The following is a 20,794-nucleotide window of genomic DNA, read 5'->3' as shown; positions in this document are numbered from 1 at the left end:
AATGTCGTTGTAAATTGATGTCAAACGGGCGACATTCCATTAATTGAATAGAAGTCACCTCTCGCCATGTTTAACACCTCTGTTCCATCCCCTCTGGCTGTGGAGGGGAAGTGTAGACGGATTGCTCATTTTCCAGGGTTAAACTAAGGCGACTCGTGTGAAAAGCTGGAGGTGCTGTGGCTGAACGTCAAAGCGATTACAATCCACAGGAAAGTAGAGAACTGTTTCTTATGAATGGCACATTCTTCATTGCAAGATTCTGATCAATTTGTATGTTTTTGACTTTCCAGTGATGGTTGCTTGAATCGGAAGCGGCACTCAGAACATATATGCTCAGAGTGCTACTTCAATGGCAAGCGATACTGTATACAGCAGTAGAACAGTCCTCCGCTGGATTAACTGGGTACCATAGCAGGATTATGACTCATTACACTGGAGGACTATGGTGACCCCCTTAGGAGAAAAAACACACAAGAGCAAAAACACAAATTGGATGAATGCACAGAGGATATGTTGTTGGCGTATTCATCGTGACATGTGGAGTCCCCCAGGGTTCAATTCTTGTACCACAATCATTTAACCTGTACATGCTCCCTACAGGGCAAATCATAAATGAAATTAACATTGCTAATCACACCTACAGTATGTAGACAACACAGATAGGTACTGTTACTAGCTGTGGTTACTTAGACTAAGTCTATCAGTGACCGGCGCAAGAAAACAGCAGGATGCAATAAGATGTCCCTAAATTAAGTAAAGACAAGACATAAATCATTGTGTTTTGCAACGAGGAAGAAGAATGACAGTTAGCGCTGAGCCTCAGCAGCCACATCAAGGCACTAACTAAATTATCATTCTATTATCTCAAAGAAATAGCAAGAATTAGAGATCTCATGTCCAGACATTCAAACTCATTCATACCCTCATTTTCAGCAGGGTGGTCTTCCCAAAAAGCTGCTCAGCTCATTCAGAATACTTCTGTAAATGAGACAAATGAGCAAATCCCTCCCGTGTTGACACTGGCATCAGGTAGAAAAACAATAAGAGATTGTTTGCAAATCGTTCAATAATCTGGGGCCAAAACACGTTTCTAATCTTCTTGAAGAATATAAACTCAGCGGGTCTCTTAGCTCTCTGGGAAGCAGTCGACTGTTACCTTGAGTCAGACACAAAACACGCTGAAACACACAGATGGAACCAAATCCCCGGTGAGCTCGACTCCAGCTACTTTCAAATCTAAATTAAAAACTCTGCTGTTCTCTTGTGCCTTTCAGTGATTAGTTCTCTGCTGCATTTTTATTTCCTTTGTTGCATTTGGGGGAACTTTCAGCTGATTACTGTGCTCCAACTGTATTTTTGGTAAAGTCTATTTGCATATTTATTTAGTTTTATCCATTATTTAAACTCATCATATCAATTTTATTCTATCTTATTGATTTCATAATGTTTCTTATTGCTTGGTGTCTTCAAATGTCCTTCTACTGCCTGGAAAGTGCCTTAGTTTGCCTCTGTTTCAAATGTGCCATATAAAAATAAAGCTCCTTTGCCTTGAAGTTCCTGCTGCACTGAGCAGTTAAGTCCAGCTGTGTGTGATTCCTCTTCACATACTGAGCCGCCCTCCTCACTCAGATCTTTATAGGCAAAGGCAAGAGAAATAAGTATCCAGCTCGAAGAATTAACTGTTGGATATGGAGATGCTCCCCGAACATCTTCTCTTAATTTATGCTATATGCGGGAAAAACTCTCAGTAAAGCGCTAGAACTGCTCAACAGGGAACAGACCTACAATTTTTTTTTAACACACACATCATGTAATTATTTCATGCTTCCTCTCCCTACTTGCCTTTTTCTTCCTTCGTCTCTCTCGCCCAACGCTTTACTCTCTGGACCTCACCTCTCATTTTGCGGCATTATCCTCCACCTTCTGACAATCTATGAATCTTTAATCCCCACCACCCATGACTGTTCTGCAGATATATATGCTGACATCATAATTCTTATTTTAGATGTGCGCTAAAATGTTTAATTTACGTAAGAACTGGACGAGCGTGGGCAAGAGGATACAGTGTAATGTAGTAGCGTGCATGAACGAAATGAAAGGATAACTTGAGGTATAAAGTGAATTAATGTCTTTACATTTCCACTTCATAATATCCAGTGAAATTACCATCACGTTAGGTAGACTGCACCACAGCCACAGCTGGGCAGGTGGGTCTCCTCTGCTCTCTAGTTCTTTCATCCTCCCTTCCGCCTTCTTCACTCCTCTCGTTCCAGTCAAAGCTCACCTGACATTCATCTATCCTCGACTCTCTCCTCTTAGTGAGACTCCAGGGTCCACGGCACGCTGTGCACACATAAATGTTCGGAGGCTGAGGGACCACAGTCAGAGTGGAAGAGCGTTCAGTCAGGCGGCAAGGTCACGCTGACCTCCGCTGAAGCAGGAAGTACACAAGGCCTTCTGGGATACACTGTCCTGTCTGCAGCAGTAATGTCAACTTGATGAACAGCATAGCTGAGGGACACGGTGGATTTTTCAGCCTTCCTGCACTTGAAACAACCTGGTTGGCACGGACAGGGGGTTAGGAAAGGGGACGGTGCTGTGCTGGAGCTACAAAAAATGCCAGGCATGGTGCTGTCGGACCTTTTTGTACCAATCACACCCCCCGCTTCTGCATGTGCACATCTAGGTGAAGTTGCTTTCATGTGGCCATCCATCATGGGCATCCACAGGGACCCAGCCCACTGAAAATTGGGCTAACAGAGACCGTTAACCCCATTTAAATAGTGCCAAACCTTTTAAGAACTAACCTTCCCCAAGGCGAAAAACCAAACTGGGGTAACGAAGGCTACAAGTGGAGACGACAGCTACAGAGTCTGACACAGACTAGGAATATCCCAATTTACGATGATATGGTCTTAGCATTAATGGAAACTAATGCGCTTTTTCGTTTCTTTTCATTTCCTTCAGTGTGTTATATACAGTAAGTTCTTGTGCATGTAAAAGGTTTTGAAAGTTAAAAAGGCCAATGGGAGCTCCTCTCTCCAACAGAAAACACACACCAAAAGTGCCCTTTAATGCCGTGACTTTGTGACATCACACTGTCACATATTTGCTTCTATTTGATTCAAACTTATTTTCAATATAGAAGTGAAGCTACCTGGAAGGTGAACATACAACAAGGCCAACTGGAAACGCTATGAGCAATGCTGGCCCAGGCCAGTGTGAGCTGGCAAATCAGAGCAGGCCAAGTATTCAGGAGGGGCTTCTTAAAGAGACAGGAGCTGAAACAGAGCATTTCAAACGTAGTCCTTCAACACTGGACAGTATGAGAAAACCAACGTGTTTTTTGAGCATTAAAGCACATAAACCAAAAATCAAAAATAAAATGATGAACCTGGAAATGAGCATAATATGTCTCCTTTAAAAGTTTCCTCATTGACATTGTTTAGTTAACATGTAAAAATGTTTTCAATTTCAATGCTCCTCTGTTTTTTTTCTTCAGCACTTCAATGAATCAATTATTCGGATGTAAAACATCAGAAATTAGTTCAAGATGTCTTCAAATACCCATTTTTTTGTCAGACCACCGGTCCAAAATCAAAATATATTCAAGACAAAGAAAAGCAGCAAACTTTTCCCATCTTTGCTCTTATCTCACTCATACAAGACGCTTAAGGCAGGTGGCGCTGCCCTTTAAACACAAACACTCTTGAGCACAGAGTAACTACCAGAAATCTTAAATGGAAGAAACCACCTCACATCAAAACCTTGCAATGTTTGAACATATGGTCACGCTCTTCTTGTTGGAATAGTTCAGCTTGAGGCTTTTTGGCATGCGCAGCAGTGTGTGTGTGTGTGTGTGTGTGTGTGTGTGTGTGTGTGTGTGTGTGTGTGTGTGTGTGTGTGTGTGTGTGTTCGTGTGTGTGGAGTGATGAGTGTGTGGAGTCACTGTAGGGCTGCCGCAGCGCTTGGCCAAACACCAGCTTGACGACAGCAGCTGGAGAGTAGTGATGTAATAATCTTGTTGCCATGGAGACCCGTGCTTCCCCGGCATCTCCAAAAAAATCCAAGGGCGGTGGAAAGTCACTGGGCTGGTTGGCTGGGATGGAGTACCGCTGTGACAAGATGATGCACGGCCAACAGTACTGACATCGCTCATCAAGCTAATGTGTGCAGGACTGAGTTAACAATCGCTTGTTATGCTGCACAGAACCTGATTCTGATAGATGTGATGGAATACAGTCCAGCTGTTCTGACATATTGGCAAAAGAAGACTTCTGGTTAATAAGGAAGGCAGAAGCACAAGAAAGGATTTTCATGTAAGAAAGTTAGCCCTTCAAGATAAATCCCCACGACCTTGTCAAAACATCTGTGCTGGGATCGCCCAAATCCTCAGTCGGAGTCGTCAGTAAGTAAATCTTCCAATCAAGCGGCTGCGTGGAGTTCAGTGAGGGGGAGAGTGGTCAGGCAGAATAAAAACATTTCAAATGAGTCTCTGCTCACTTCCATCACATTAATCATGTGGAGCAAATGTAAATGGAGCCAAGTTTCACAGTAAACCCACAACAACAACCCGTCTATTATGTGCCAGTTTTCACCCCTAATTGAGGCAGAGCACCTCCTGTTCTTTTGATATGGATGACTCGAGATCTGGGAAGAGACAGAGAAATAGAGGACTCAAATATTGGCTGAGACAGTGGGAGTCAGCGCCGGGAAACAAAGAAAAGGGGGGGAAAGAAAGGGGGCTTGCAGTATCCTGCATCTAATCATCAGTTAACGCCTCAGGATTGTTTCACAACATGGAAATGAAGAGGTGCCTTTGCCTTGATGTCTGAGGAGCACAAAACCAAACTCGGGAATCTAATTACTGTAGATGTCTGTTTGTATTAGAGATGAGTAGAACGTGAAAACATTTCAGGAGACAAAAAAGCATTGAGGGCTAAAACAATATAAAAATCACATATAAAGACTGCAGGTATTATTGTAATGTTTACACATATTCATTTATATTCACACAACCTGAAACACCTCAGCACATCAACAGGTCAACAAAGCATCCTGGGTATATATAACACACAGGACAGGACACAGGAGTGAAGTTTAACTGCTGCCCTGGATTCAGGACCCTGTCGAGTGTTGTTTTGTCACCTGAAGAGCAAAACTCTCCAGCTTTTATTTGCTGGATGACATTTTTTTTCTTTGCCTGCAAACTGTAGGCTGTGAAAAAGAGGGAGATCTTTTTCTGAGTTATTGACCAAGTGTTCACCCACCCTTAGAAACAAAATTAGCATTTATTCACAAAAATAAAGTCACAAAAAAGTGTGCATTGCGTGGGTGTTTGTGTTCAGGAGCCATCATTGCCAGGTAGACCTTCAAAAAGAAGAAGAGGGAGGATAAGGGAGAACTTCAATAAACAGCAAAGTCTTGCATCAAGTGGAGTGACGATTGGAAGCCTGTTCCTGCTTCTTTGAACCTGTTTCATCCATTTTCAGCAGCAAACAGAGTGAAACTGGATGCTCGAGTGAGAGACAGACGTCAGGTCATCTGCGCACCCTCACCTCTGCCTCTGTGTTAGAGTTACCAGGCGCCCAGAACACATCCTACAAAAAAAAAACTGAGTCACTCCCATTTCATTTGTATGACTTTGAAATCAGGAGATTACGGGAGAAACGACCAATGTGGGAGCACAGGGGGAGAATTTAAATAATTACCAACAAAGGCTGTTTGTTGATTCTCACAGTCACACGTGGTACTTGGCATGTTTTTCTGAATTCAATTAAACATTTTTCGGCAAGGACTTTTGACAAAGAGGACTTGCCTGTCTGCCTGTGAGACCATCAAACCTCGAAGCCTTGACGCAACAACACAAACCACTGCATTATGAAAGACAGAGCTCGGCCCATAAACATCAAAAATAGCCATTTAATTTTAACATAGAACAACATGTTCCACAAAATGTCAGCAGCTATATGCAGCATACGCGGATATCAAGGAGAATATCAGGGATGGGGAGATCAATCCCTCCTCAGTGAGTCATGGCCACCTCTGAGGAGAGACGGAGAGAAGAAGAAAGCGCTCCAACAGGTCACGTAAAGACCTCTGCTGCCTCTTCTTCCAGTTTGAACACACACACACACACACACACACACACACTCTCAGCGAAAAAACGGCAGCGCTGCGCATCACAACAGCGGCTCTCTCCGAGACGTCATGAGATTGCAAAGTAGTCTGTTAGCCATTCAGCTCACTGATCCCCGCTGCTTACCACGCCGGGAGAGGTTGAAGAAAATTAAGCTCAGCAAAGACACAAAGAGAATATCAGAGGGATGATGAAAGGCGGCGAGAGAGAAAGAGCGAGATATACAGTAGATGAAGAAAATGACAGCAGACGGATAGAGGAGTGTGCGAGGGGAAAGCGAGAGAGAGCGAGGAAGAAGAAGAGGAAGGAGAAGTAGAAGGAGAATGAGCGAGGGGCTCTTTGGCTGGCACTTGACTGAAGTGTGCACTGTTCTGCGTATGGAAGTGAGCCAATGATGACTGCAGTTACCCACAGTTAGAGAGGGGATGAGCGAGAGAGGGTTAGAGTGCTTAGTATTCAACGCACATACAGTTGCTCCGCTATAGCAAGAGTTTAAAAATAGACGGAGGCAGACTTGTGGACTGAAGAGCCGAGCTGAAGAGAGAGCGCAGCGGCGTACGATGACGATGACGGGGATCCAGACCGGTCCGGATGACGGACGATGATGTTCCCCCCGTTAGCAATAGTAATTATAGACTGTTTAACACAGAGATTCAGTAAAATATAGTAAAAACAGGACGTCATCTGCTCTGATTCACCATCACCCAAGTCAGTATACATTCTTTGTGTTGGTGGGCTGAAAAAGACTGCAAAAAAAAAACAAACAAAAAAACACTTCATACTTAAAAGGGAAATAAATGCACAAGCGGTATGAATGTGTAGCGCTGTGTTTACTTCGCATGTGACCCTGAATGATCTCACATCTCTGCAGCTACAATATGATTGCAAGATTTATTTCTCAAAGCCCTTTGAGATTTCCCTAACCCTAACCCTAACCCAGTCTTCCGTAGATAAAATACCATGATACTGGCATGAAGAGGTAGTCTTCTTTAGAGAAAGAAATGCTATATTATGGGGAAATACACTTATTTGTGTTCTTCTCAGACAACCAACAACCACCTTGTGTCCGCAGCTGGTTAGGTAAGACTGGACACAAGGGGAAAAGCTATCAAGTCTCTATCAAAAGGTAACAATCTAGAAAGCTGCATTACGTTAAGAACTGGCCACCTGTCGAATTCACACTCAACCACTTTAAGTGCTGTAACAGGAGATACAACATTTTGAACAACAAGGTGGCTGAGATCATGTCGTCAACACACCCGACAAAGTGAACCTAAGGGCAAAGAAACTACCTCACAATTTCCTCTCATGAGCCGCCCCAAGAAATCTACATTCAAACAAGCATAAAATAATCATCTGAAGTGTTTCATACCGCAGATTTATCTACCGCATGCGGCCGGAGAGATTTAACAAAAGCTGCAGATGAACGGTGCCTCTCTTCTGGAGCCCCTGTGAAAAACTGATAAGCCTCGGACGCAATTTTTATCAGCCAGAGTTTTGCTCTTTTTTATTTTATTTCCCGGCTGAACTCTTGAATAGAAATCCGATTGCAGTCGCCGGAAGGACTAGAGAGATTTGTTTAACTTCTCTTCCGATATTTTCCCAGGAGAAGACCGCTGACATTCACAGTAATTCAGCCAATGGGTCCTGGCAGATGAGGTGAAATTCAAGCAAAAGGTTGTTGTCACTCTGAAAAACCGAGAAATCTGGCTCCGTCTCACTTCATTAGAGATTCTGAAAGACAGAGAGTTTTCATCGTGTGGTGACAATGATGACAAAACTATTATATGTGTTGAAGGACTTTACAATAGCCACATCTGTCTATTGATCTATCAATGGTTTTAATTGACTTACTTAGCTTGAGTCACTATGGCTGTATGTACTGTAGCTGCTTAATAATAAAAGCTTTCAGGTGCTTTTTTGCGTGAGAGACGGTGGGAAAACATGAACACTGAGCACGGTAAATAAGAAATGTTGTGTGACAGTAAGAGCAGCGGTATGTGCCACGTTGGCTAATTATTGATGGGGAACTCTTGAGAGGCCCACGGTACGATCTACAGATCTCATCATGGTCATGTCTTTCAAAATAAACTGAAGAAAACCATATGAAAATATAGCCTAAAATCATACAATGGAAAGCATTTGACTAAATATCAGCATTTTAGCTGTAATAAAGACAGAAAATGAAAAAAAAAACTGCTGAATATGTGTTTGGAAAAGATAGAAACAGTGTGTATGTGTGTGTGTGAGTGTGTGTGTGTCTAAGCTCTGAACTTGCTGACTACTGCACAGGGCGGTGACTTGTGTGTGTGTGTGTGTGTTGTCTATTCTTACTGTTTTGCTTACTGTCACCATTAAACTGTGCGGTTGTTGTGTTTTTATTTGGCTGCAGTAAAAAGTTGAAGCAGAAACCTTTCTGGTATACAAAGGAGCCTATTATAGAACATCACCTGGAGGAGAACCATTATTAAATTCAAATGGTTTTCACTTTTTAAAATCCGGAGGAAACTGAGCCAAAATGGATGATTTTAAAAGTGCAGTGTGTATGATCCGGGCGAGTGCACCAATCTGCTGATTCATACCCCTTTATGCTTGTTACCTTGAAGCCGGGCTCTCAGGACAGTGTGCCTGAACAATTTAATGTGATCTCACACTTATTTCACACCTGCTGTGTTGAATTTCTTAAACAAATCATTGTTTTGCACATGAACAGCACAACAGAACGGCAAAACATGAAGCCATGCCTCATGATATTTGTGTCCTGCTGTGTCATGTAACTAAGATTAAAGCAGTCCTGTAACAAATCCCTCCTTCATAATGTTGGAATGTTTCTGTTAATACTGTTTTAATGATTCTAAATTTGTATTCTGGATGAAAAAGGTTGGAAACATCTCCCTGTGTGTTGTCATACAATTCAACAGCACCAAAAACTACAGCCTCCGATCCACATCTCTCTGAAACAGGAACAACTTATAGTTTCCATTTCACATCAACCCAGGGAAATAAATCTAGGCGTAGACAAATCACATTCTGAGAAGCAACTGTACAATATTTTTTTTACATGAACATATAAACATATCACATCAGAGCTCATGGGTGAGACTATTTTGGTTGCACATGCACCCAAAAATCTGTCAGGTGCGACTAAAAGTTTTCATTGGTCGCGTCTGTGCTGCTGATATTCAGCAGGTCAGATTTATAAAAATGTATAAAGAACATTTTTGTAAGTGAAATGTCTTGTTGACCAGTGTCAGAAGGTTAGTCTGGCGCTCTTGTCCTTGTCCTGCTTATTCATTTTTGCACATTAAATGAAACTACTGTATCTGTTGCTCGCAGTGTGTTACTGAAAATTGTTGCTGGTTGGCCTGGTTAACACAGAATATATACATAAACACCTTTTCTTTGCAATGATCAATCAAATGTGGTGAGCAAAGATACGTAAGTCATGGATGCAGGATATTTTACCTTATCGTCCAGTGACAACAATGAACTGAAACAACAAACCATCCTGGGGTTATAAAAATTCTAAATTACCCCAATCATCTTTTTCTGGATCATGTTCTGTTAAAAAAACAACAACAAAAAAAAAACACGATTTCACATCGGCACTTAATGGAAAACAAACACCAGTACCGCTACTAAGATAAGCAGAGAACTGAATTGTGCCGTCGAATGAGGCGGCGTGGCCTCCACCTCTACTCTTAACCTGCCTCTGTGGAGAGCAGCAGGAAGAGCGCAGCTTCATCCCACATTACGGCCCAGGCAGCCTCACACTCCCCGGAGACGACAAACAAGACAAACAAATGCACACCGCAGACCGCAAACTCCACTGACCACACAGACAGAGGTGCTCCACATTATCCTCCTGAACTACACATACATATAGACCATCAACAAAAATACATAGCAGTAGTAGAGCCATGGCAGATTGTTATGACGCACCCCCAGGCATAGGGATGTGTTTGGACTGCTCACGATACAACAACATGTAAAACTGAAAGAATATCAGGATGCCCATACTTAAAAAAACGTGAAAAATATTTAACTGATATCTTCTTAAGGTCCACTAAGGCACTAAGGTCAGCGCACACCTTATTTTTGGTGTCTTCTAGGAAACATTTACACGCTTTAATGAAATGACACATTGTTTTTTTCTCATTCTGTCCAGGACTGCAGCACCTCTATTCGCTCATGCCTGCTCTGATTGGTCAGCGTTCACAGGCCTGAGCAGTGTTTCCGTATCAACTCTGCTGGTGTTTTTAGGATCTACAGTCGTGCTGGGGGGGAACTTGCTGTAACGCTGTGACATCAAAACTTCATGGAAAATCTCTGCAGCTCATTTAAGAAGACGGTTGCTACGGGCTGACTGACTGTTCTGGTTTATCATTTTGAAAAACAACAACAAAGAAATCTCACTTTCTACATAATGTGACCTATAAAATCTTTATGTTGCTGCACTGGGAGGTTTCTGCTGACAGTCATCTCTAAACATTAGCGCGTTTTATCACTGCTGCAGAGTAATTAGCAGACACAGTGTGCCGCCCTTGTGAGATTCTCTTTAGTCATTACAGTCATCTTCATGGTGTAATATCTCCATTTCCTCTCTTCCAATGTAAACCTTTCTTCCTCAAGCACCTGCAGGCACACACACACACACACACGCACACACACACACTCACAGGCAGAGGATACTGTTGTCTGTAATGTGCCGAGCCAGCAGGCAGCCCTACAGGACGTCAGCATCCGCGCGTAATTAAAGCTTTTCGCCTTTTTTTTTTTTTTTTTTTTTGAACAAAGCACCCTGCACACACCCCAGCGGACACACAACTCAAGCTGCATTTTGTCTTTGGTGCCATCTTTTATTAATGCACGGATTCTCACAAACACTGCACACAGGAAAATCAGATATGAAAAGTGAACTCTCTCTTCGTACACAAGCAAAGAACAGACGTGCACACACACACACACACACACACACACACACACACACACACACACACAACAATTAAGAGCACCTCGGTGAAAACATCATTAGTATGGTGATTAAATGGCAACCTTTGGAGCCAGAAGGAAGTGGATCATGAATAACACATGAGGCCCAAGTCTGAGCAAAAAAAGAAAAAAAAAAAAAAAAATCACAACAGAATGATTTCCAAGTTGAGCGCGGCCGACATCAGTCTGGAGACAGAATCACCGCTGTGCCCGAACTCCTCCTGACGTCCTCAACTCTGCAGCAAGCCTCTGCCTTTTCCCAAATAAGCCCCGTCTCCCCTTTCAAGTGTGACATAAAAGGAGGGAGGAGAGAGAAAAGAGGGACGAGGAGCTTCTCTCCAGCGCCGACGAGAACCCGCTCTCTTATTTCCGTAAAGCCTCTAAGATTTCCCCGCTGTAAAGCCCGTGCTCGGGCGAGAATATCAACCAGTGTTGAGGGGCTAATACACATTCATTCTGCTAATCTCCAGGGCCTCGCTGCAGCTCTCTGAAGACACGGTGTACCTTTAACGCCTCGCTGCAGCTGGGCCAAATGTTGTGGATGGAGGAGTGACAGAATGTACTAATTGAGACATCTATGAAAAGATATTAAAAAAAAGGACACAGACAAAATAACTGAGGAACATCCACTTCCAGGCCTTTATAACCAGTCCCAGGGTGGCACTACTACATAATCCCCTTGCTGCATACATGCCGTACATGCAGCGGGGGTGATCCAGTTTAGCTGGTGACAGTCTGGTTCCCCACATTAAACTACAATCTCCTTGATGCCTCCCAAATATGACAGCGAAATTACTTAATTATGTTCCAGCTACTCAATTAAATGGAGCCATACAGGGTGCTTCTGTTCACACTATGCCGCGCAGAAAATCTTTAAGCACTGATCGTTTCCATTTTAATTAAGCTGATGAAGTTCGGGTTGACTCGATGCGCTCTTGACCTTCTCTCCCCCCCCCGTGCACTCACTTCTTCATTTCCATATGTGTTTGTTTGGACGTGCGAGCACTCCGGTGAGTCAGACTCCTCGCTGCCTTTTTCTGACGCCGAGTGGTTTTCTTCACTCCTTCCTCCCATTTTTATTACTAAAAGCATCAAAGGCAGCAGCGAAGACGTGCCGCATCCCAGAGAGACGCAAGTCATCGCCGAGAAAATGAGGCAGAGGATGAATATACAGCAGTGAACATTACTTGCCGGCTTCCCATTTATTTGCTTGCTATGAAACTTTGGGTTGAGAGAAAAACACGGCTGGCCTGGTTAAAGCAATGCTGGAGGGAAGCGAGAGCCACAGACTGTATTGTGTAAACTAACAGATGTCTATTATAAATGCTAGACATAAGAACCAAAACTAGGCAGACGCTGAGATTGGCAATATACTTCAAAACTTTATAAACCAGATAACTTGATTAGCAGACTGCTTCGTATGATAAATTGATCATCTGTCTAATAAATCGATCCAGTATGATTGTGTTTTGCTCTGTATGCAGATGCTGCATGTCGCTCGCAAGGAATAAACTCCCATGTACGTATCCAAGAGCCCATAAATTGGACTAAAAGATTTTTTGGATGGACTTCTTTTGTGGATTATTCTTGGTAAAGAGAGAAAGATCCATGCAAGTTTTGCCTCTTATCAAATAGTAAAGAAGTTGAAGTTCCTTACTTGACATCGCACCTCCTGCGATGGGACTACTGAGCACGCACACACCGTGATGTCGATGCTGACACCATGTATTGTGCAGCCCTACGTTACGATAGTCAAGAAAGTACTGAAAGACTATTCAAAGAAAGATATACAGTTAGATCTTTATCCCAAGGTGGTACAGATATTAACATTATTAAAAATGTAAATCCTGTATTGTGTGCATAGGACCTTTTTTTCTCTTGGTATTGAAAGAAGAATCTTTTTCTTTTACTGGAACTGTGCTGATGTTAAAAATGATTGTATCATGACAACTCTAGCAGACACTGTGTGACTTTATGTTTTAATCTACCTTCTGACTTCTGACACTGTGTGAATCAATGAGCTGTACATGAACACTGAACCTTCAGTCTGTCGTGTCCGGTGACAATAAAGTTAATAAAGTTTATTCAAGGGCTGTGACCTCAAGGTTAACACAAAGAGAGAAAGGCAGCGCTACTTTGTTGCAATTCTATCACAAACTGAAAGTAGAAGGAAAATAAAAGAATATGGAGCTGCAGATGTCTGGAGGAGACACCAGGCTGTTTTACATTGAAGATCAGTTTTACATCACAACAGTTTTAGGTGTAACATGTAAAAAGAACTCCAGCAACTTTAAAACAAGCTCACAGTTATTAACAGATCTCTCATGACCTATTCATGAAACTGTTCAGACTGCAAGGCAGCCGATCAAAGTTTCTGAAAGATTTCTTGGGGCGAGCAGAGTATGTAATACAGCCTCTGTGCTTGACTCAGAATGTGAACACAAAGTTCCTCAGAATCAGAATCAATCAACACCAAACACCCAGTGAACGCACAGACAGGTGACAGTACTTAAGCTGATTTGTGTCTCATTTGTGGTCTGATTAACAGCGAACGTATCAAATTCAGATTCCCATATTACTGTTTTCCAAGGTGCCATATTTCCAGGGACCCACGAAAATAACAGCCTTCAAAGCTTTCACTGTACAGAAGCGGATCTAAATGTGGCTTGAATAAACAATACACGCCAGAGGGCTCCTTCTACAACGTTAACATCGCCGGCCCTTGAGCCGTGGGCCGCCGATGTTGATGTATATTTTCAAAGTCCTGACTCAGTTGATGTACCTCAAAAGCCTTTTATGTGGCTAACAATGGCAGCGATACTTATACCCTTCAGTGAAATGACTCTCGCACCCTTATTGCTGTGTCACGTATAGCATGTCTTTGCAGTGTCATCTACCGGTGTCAGGTTCAGTCGGGGCAAGCTCATTAATCTGTTCAGCTGCAGTGCTACTGGCTGAGAGAGGAGGGAGACAAAGCCGGAGAGGAGAAGAGGAGAAATGAAAGTGAAAAAGGAACAAAGGGGGGATTTTGTGGAATTCGGTGGCCAGCGGGAGGAAAAAGCACAAAAAGCAGGAGTATAAAGGAGACTTTGACCAGGAGAGAAAGAGAGAGAGAGAGAAGAGAAGAAGAGAAGAGCAAAAAAGAGAGGAAGAGTCTGCAGAATTAGCTCTGCTTCACTGTAAAGTGTGGCTCATTCTGATGCTGCTATACAGCAAAGTGACATCATTATGAAGCAGCCAAATGCTCCGAGGGTACGTCAATGCTGCTTCTGCACCACTATGACCTCATCAATCTCCTCCAGAGACACGCATCGGACTTCTGCACTCACACACACACACGTTTGGAAAGCAAACAAGGAAACCATGATCGTCTCTGGCATGATTTCTGAATGAAAGCCTCCGACTGGCAGCTGAATGAACCCCATGAACACCAAACTGTAACTCCAAAAAAGGATGCCATTCACACTTAAACATACTTTATTATTCACCAAAGGGTTTGCGATCTCCAAGCAAAGTCATGCACATCTTAATTGTGTTTTAAACATTTTGTAGCCGACGTGTACGGAAGAAAATGACTAAAGGTTCAGTGATACTCCATCCAAAGACAATCTTTTTAAATGTGAAATTCACACACTGATGGCGGAGACTGCCATGCAGAGGTGCCAGCTGCACGTCAGGTGCAATTTGAGGTTCAGTATCTTGCCCAAGGACACGTTGGCATGCAGCTCGGCTCAGCCAGGGCGAGCCGGGATCCTGAGCTACAGCTGCAAACATACAATGAACTACCTGGTTCAGATGTGTCAACTACCAAACTTCTTTGCTTCTGCAGAGTATAAAAAATATTCTGATGGGAAACTTGACTTCATAACTTTTAAGTTATACGTTACAAGAATGTGTCAATACAGACAAAGAAGCTCCAGTGTGTAATTGCTGTGGAAGAGTCAATAGTTAAATGTCCGCTGATTATATTGAAAATGATAAAGCTGCACTAATTTAAATATTTTTCTTAATTAATAGAAAATGGTATGGACTGAAAGTGATCCTCACAGACAGCTCATTACCGTGAAGTAGCCATTGAACTGTAATGTCCTCTGTTTTCTCTGAACCTATTACATCAGCGTTGACAGCAGGGTATTTGGGTTTGGATTCAATCAGTTGGTTCCCATCTCCCTGTCCAGTTCTACGGTGGTAATATACTGTATGCGCTGATTAAAACAATCGAGCGGGAGTCGAGGCCGTGACATCGCAGGAGCCGTGGATATTACTGTCACGGCCAACAGGCGAATGTCCTAATCTGAGAGCACACCGAAGCCTCGAGGGCTTATCTCACCATTTCTCCACATTATGGATTAACATGTTATTAAGCAGGGTGCCTTCACATCAGGAAGACGCGTCTCCGGCAGATTTCAGCGGAGCTGGCAGCGAGGCTGATAAGCAGGAGCTCTGTCTGAAGCACATCCTACTTTTATTCTATATTAAGCCCTTACAGGTTCGAAAAAATCTGCTTAGAGGACCAGCGTTCCCAGTCTGTGGATTATTATGGGCAGAATCTCTGAGCACATACATGTAAGTCACACATCTATTTTGCTAACTACTGTATGCTAGACGTTTATGGCCATTCATTCAGGGTGCTATGTGGTGCACCTATAGCTGCGGCGTGAGAGAGGCTATCCACAGTCTCAATGATGAACTTATTATTTAGATGACTAAAAATAAACAGACAGAACACCTCATCATATTTCCCATTTAGCTCCTTCAGCTCCTTTTCCCAATCCAAGCAGATTTGTGTTATCAGCTGCTGAGCAGATCCACCGGAGCTGAGACTAAGAGGCCTGATCAAAGACATTCTGACAGCAGTTTCTGAGTGAAGTGGGAGCGTTCGCGCACGTCCCAGAGTATCCCAGATTCAAACACGCGTGCACAGCCGGAGCTCCAGTTGTTGTCCATCGACAGAATCGGGTTTCAGCATTTTGGCTTTCTGCTCCCCAAAGCTGTCACACTGAGTCACTTATTGATTACGTCTTTGTTTGACTGATTACACATTTATCAAACAGTTACAGATATCTCAGCAACCACCGTATCGATTGCCACAGAGTTTTGGACATATATTAATGTTTTCCAGATCCTAATGAAGTTGGTGATCCTCTGAGTTTTCCTTTACAATACATTTGTTTAGTCGGAGTGAAATATTATGACCATTATTGGACGAAAGGCATGAAGTTGGTACATTCATTCATTCATGGTCGCCTCAGGAAGAAGTGTAATTACATTGGTGACTTTTCATCCGATACTTTGGTCGATGACAAATACATCATCCCATCAGAAAGAACACACGTTTAAAGCACTTAACTTCATTTTTTAGAACAGGAAGCTCCAACAGTACTCCGTTGAGTTAACATCACACTTTGTTGGACTCACGGTGGACAGATTTCTTTATGTTGTGTGAAGGTTTTAGCATGCTAACAGGCTGGGCTAAGATAGTGAACATGGTAAATATCATACCTGCTGAACATGTGCATGGTAGCACTATGATGTCAGAGGGCGCATTTGGCTTGAGTTAAGTCCTGGGCACATTGACTTGTATGGACGTCTTCATGTGTGCCGGTGCAGCAGGTACAACGATGCAAAGTGTGAAGGGCTTGCTGGCATTGAAAACAGAACAGAGGGTGTGGTGATTAATAAATACACTCACAGCCAGTCATATCAGCAGTCAATCATTCTGCCGGTTACAGGGTAGAAATTAGAGGTGTTGAAATTCTCTCGATTAGAAGGTGCATCACGTCCGCAGCCATAAATACTAACTGCTGCAGCAGGCTCGGTTAATCAGCCAAGATCTCAGGAGGTGCTGTCAAATTTGCCATCCAAATCTGAGAGAGGTGTGCGCAGCAGAGTCAATAAATGCCTTATCTTAAATCTGCTATGTGAAAACAATATCATCGTCGATTACAACAAACGTAAGGCCCTGCAGATGGGTAAATGTTTTCGTTTTTCGTCTATGTCTTGAAAAGATGCAGCTTTTATTTTGTAGACTGCTGTAGTGCAATTATTGGAGGGACCTTCAGAATTAAAGGGGAATTTAAATAATAAAAAAGGAGCCACGTGCAGTAATATAGATTATTGAGGATACCATACACTGAGCTGCACGGACAATCGTTTTGCATTTGAACCGTTGGCAGCTGCATCCTGAGGCCAGTGAAGATTCATACCTCTAGTAGCAATGATGATAGAAACAACAGAAAATGCGCCTTTATGTGATTATCTATGCACTTTAAGAATAAAATACAAAACATTTTGTCTTACTTTACTGTGGCAGTGACAAGCAGGTTTGAAGAGCCACTGTCATTTGGCATTTCCGGCACAAACAGCAGACTCCTGAGTGATAACTGACCCATCCGCAGTGTGTTTGTTTTTTTCTGTAGCAGCGTGGTGTTATTTGCACATAATTAAATCAAGGTAGACACAGTTAACAGCCACATACGGTGGCACTGTGCCACGGTACAGCACTTCTCAATCAGAGGAAGCAGATTTATTAACATATCTGTCCTGCTGCTTTCAAACGGCTGGAGGGATTTTTAATAACCAAAGGAGATTTTTTTCAGCAGCTGTTGACAACAGATACTGTAAGAAACACTCTAATCTAACTCATTCTTTGATAAATGCAGACTGATTGATGGATGTTCCTGCTTTTAACACAATAAAAAAAAGATGTTAATTGAATCACATCTCAGGGTGAAGAGTGATTCAAGAAAAATGGTTTATTTACATGTCTGGCATCATTCTGTCTTTCCTCAGCATAGTGTAAGACCCCATTTCAACCTAAATACCATCACCTTGTTTTGCATAGACTCATTAAATGACACCCCCACCTGTTGTGGTTTAGTTACCTGCGACTGAGCCTCTTCTATATACAGATGGAGTGGATCTTCCATGGATTTTGCCATACTGCATTGCCTTGTTTCTACAGTGGCCCAGAATGGACAAACCAAACACCGCCTCCAGAGAAAGCGTTTTACATTCCTACTGTAGGAAAGGGAGACACGAGGCGTGTGCAGTTGGTTGCAATCTGCAACCTCTCGGACAGGTGTCGCTAAATCGTACATGCTAGACCTATAAATGACTTACTGATTATCACAATGACATTTTCTGTTGATTGATCAGCTAAATAATTAGCACAGTAATTCATACTGCAGGTGATCACAGCCCCTGGCTTAAAAGATTCAGTCATCAGCATCCTCAATGTTCATTCAAAACCATTTCAGCAGCCATAATCCTCTCTGATAAGCGGGATGTAATATATCAGTTAGGATTCTTGTAGTTCAATACATTAGACCCAACAACCTAAATACCCATTTATTAATGCTTTAAATTAATATGTTAATGTATCATGATCCAGCACTCTCTGGGTTCTTTCTCTGGGCTAAAATAAATTAATAAAAAGGCACTGGCACATTAGTGTTTGGCAGAGGAATGGTTTGGACTGATCTTAATGATAAAACCTATGCTCCGATTTAGAGGTAAAATGTTGCAAGGTTTATCCATTAACATTATTTTAGTGAGGAGGGAAAAGAAAAGGCAGAGGGAGAGCAAACCCTCGCATGTATGAAAACAAAATATGTTACAGCCTCTATTCCAATTTTAGCAGCCGCGCACTAAGAAGAAAACACAATATGAGATATGCACAGAGTCCACTTAGGAGACAAGAGCAACCTATTTCAATAATGCATTCCCTAAACAAGAGGAGCTCCTTCCAAGTTCTGCATTTGGCTTCAATAGAGGGATCCTAATTTCATTAGAGGACTATAAAGGATCTGAGCTGGTGCCAGGGGACTGAAGCACTTACTCACAGTCATGAGGTACGTCTTTCTGGATCAATGCTATTTCTATCATTAATCTCGCTTTCAATCTCTGGAATACATCTTTTGGTTCTGCAGTAGGAATATTAATGTACAGCAAAATGGTTCCACAGTATCCTCTACAGAAGTATTAATCCTGGCTGTTTCCTCAGAGGTCACAGAACAGTTTATCATGTTGAGCTATACTATCTGTTTTTTACCCCGATGGTAAACTTTGTTCTCCTTAATGTTTAATATCTTCTGTTTCAGGTTATGGATGTTGAGTAGCTTATAATGGTAAATGGTATTTATATAGCGCTTTCCCAGTCTACTGACAACTTTACAATACTTGTCACATTCACCCATTCGCACACACATTCATACACTGATGGCAGAGACTGCCATGCAAGGTGCCAGATGCACATGAGGAGAAACTTGGAGTTCAGTATCTTGCTCAAGGACACTTTGACATGCAGCTCAGCTCAGCCAGGGGGAGCCGGGATTCAAACCCCATTCAAACCTACAATCGAAATCATTACAGTAAGCTGTACAGGATGTGGGGCAATATCTCAGGAAATACTATTGATTGGACCAGATGTGTCACCACACTCCATGACTACACTCACTCAGACCCGTCCAGGGTATAACAGACTTTTCTCAAGACATTTTGGCTTGTCAAAGCAGGAACAACACAGGTCCAACCAATAACGGTGGCTCCAAACCATTAAGTATCCAAGTCAGTCAGGTCGGCGAGTGAGTGAGCATGAACAAAACCAGAGCCCTGGAGCAAGCTCAACTAAATGGAATGAAGTCATCTTTAAAGTATGAAATTACACCTGTGTTTGTCAAAATGTGTGCCTATGGTCAAACAAACAGTACAGAAGAATTAAGGATGAATAACTTGTTGCTTAGAGTCTTTTTTGATGGAATTTGACAACAGAAAGATAACATCCAATCATGGTGCTCAGAGTGGGTGATATGGATGATGTATTGTATTATGTATCATGATATTGATGTGATCTTCTTAAGAAGTAAATCAACTTCAGTGCTGTCAAAGGTCCAATATGTAAGAACTGGCTTCCTGTTGTATTCATACTGTAAAAACAGTAAAATAGTGGGTAGCATATCAGCAGAGCAACTAACTGATGCTAACTGTTGCTACTGTAGTATGGATGAATGCAGGTTCTGCTCCAACCATGTTCAGTTGGAAAATCCACACTGTACCTGAAGTGTTCACAGGTATCACATTACCAGGCCACGTCTGGTGAGACAGCACCCTCCACTGCACTGTGGCTGGCTTACCTGTCTGGAACTTCCCTGATCATCTTCCCTGGTGCTGAACCTTTCAGTGTTTTTCCACATCAGCACCACTATCTTCACAGCATGCTAACCCTCCACTTTCTTCCCCATTAATTAAACCTCTGCTGAATTCTCTGCTGGAAGGAGAAGCACGGCGTGGTGCATCAATCCTGGACTGAGGCTTTAAGAGATTGTTTCGTGACCTGTGTCTGCGAGAAGCCTGTGATATCCTGGAGGGCTGAATGGTGTTGAAAGAAAAGTGGGAAATCAATGAGCATGAGTCCCCCCCCCCCCCCCATTCTTCCAGGGTCAAGATGCAATCAGCAACAGTATCTGATGTGGACGGACGCACAGTGAGGGTGAGGAGGATGGGTGGTGGCAGTGGAATCTGAAAAAGGCGGGAGCAGCAGGTGAGCGCAGGGAACAGACGGAGTGTCGTTTGCTTCATCTTTACCAGGCTGCCTTCGTATTCCACTCCACGCTGCCGTAACACTGAGATGTTTCTCTTTTTTTTGCCATTTATGAAGGTCAT

At 42.7% G+C, this 20,794-nt stretch overlaps 1 protein-coding gene across 5 annotated transcripts in view; it reads right to left on the bottom strand.

Annotated features, from left to right (window-relative positions):
• The window catches only part of LOC119017775 (FERM domain-containing protein 5-like), a 69,823-nt gene that overhangs the window by 45,706 nt on the left and 3,323 nt on the right, over window positions 1-20,794 (bottom strand). Inside the window, exons 1-3 of one of the 5 annotated variants that reach the window (XM_037094798.1) lie at window positions 18,016-18,958; window positions 17,432-17,544; window positions 16,634-16,773 (exon numbers count right to left, since the gene is read on the bottom strand). The exons of 1 other annotated variant lie outside the window; for it this stretch is intronic. Coding sequence is in view for 1 of the 4 variants with exons in the window: in XM_037094796.1 (XP_036950691.1) it covers window positions 2,167-2,169 (3 nt within the window). In the remaining 3 variants the exon portion in view is untranslated. Of the gene's footprint in view, window positions 1-2,166; window positions 2,192-16,633; window positions 16,774-17,431; window positions 17,545-18,015; window positions 18,959-20,794 lie in introns of those variants that run through there. 3 more of the 5 variants (XM_037094799.1, XM_037094797.1, XM_037094796.1) reach the window with 3 other exon arrangements.

This window comes from Acanthopagrus latus, chromosome 4 (assembly GCF_904848185.1).
Source record: "Acanthopagrus latus isolate v.2019 chromosome 4, fAcaLat1.1, whole genome shotgun sequence".
NCBI lineage: Eukaryota > Metazoa > Chordata > Actinopteri > Spariformes > Sparidae > Acanthopagrus > Acanthopagrus latus.
This window is presented reverse-complemented; position numbering and strand designations above follow the sequence as displayed.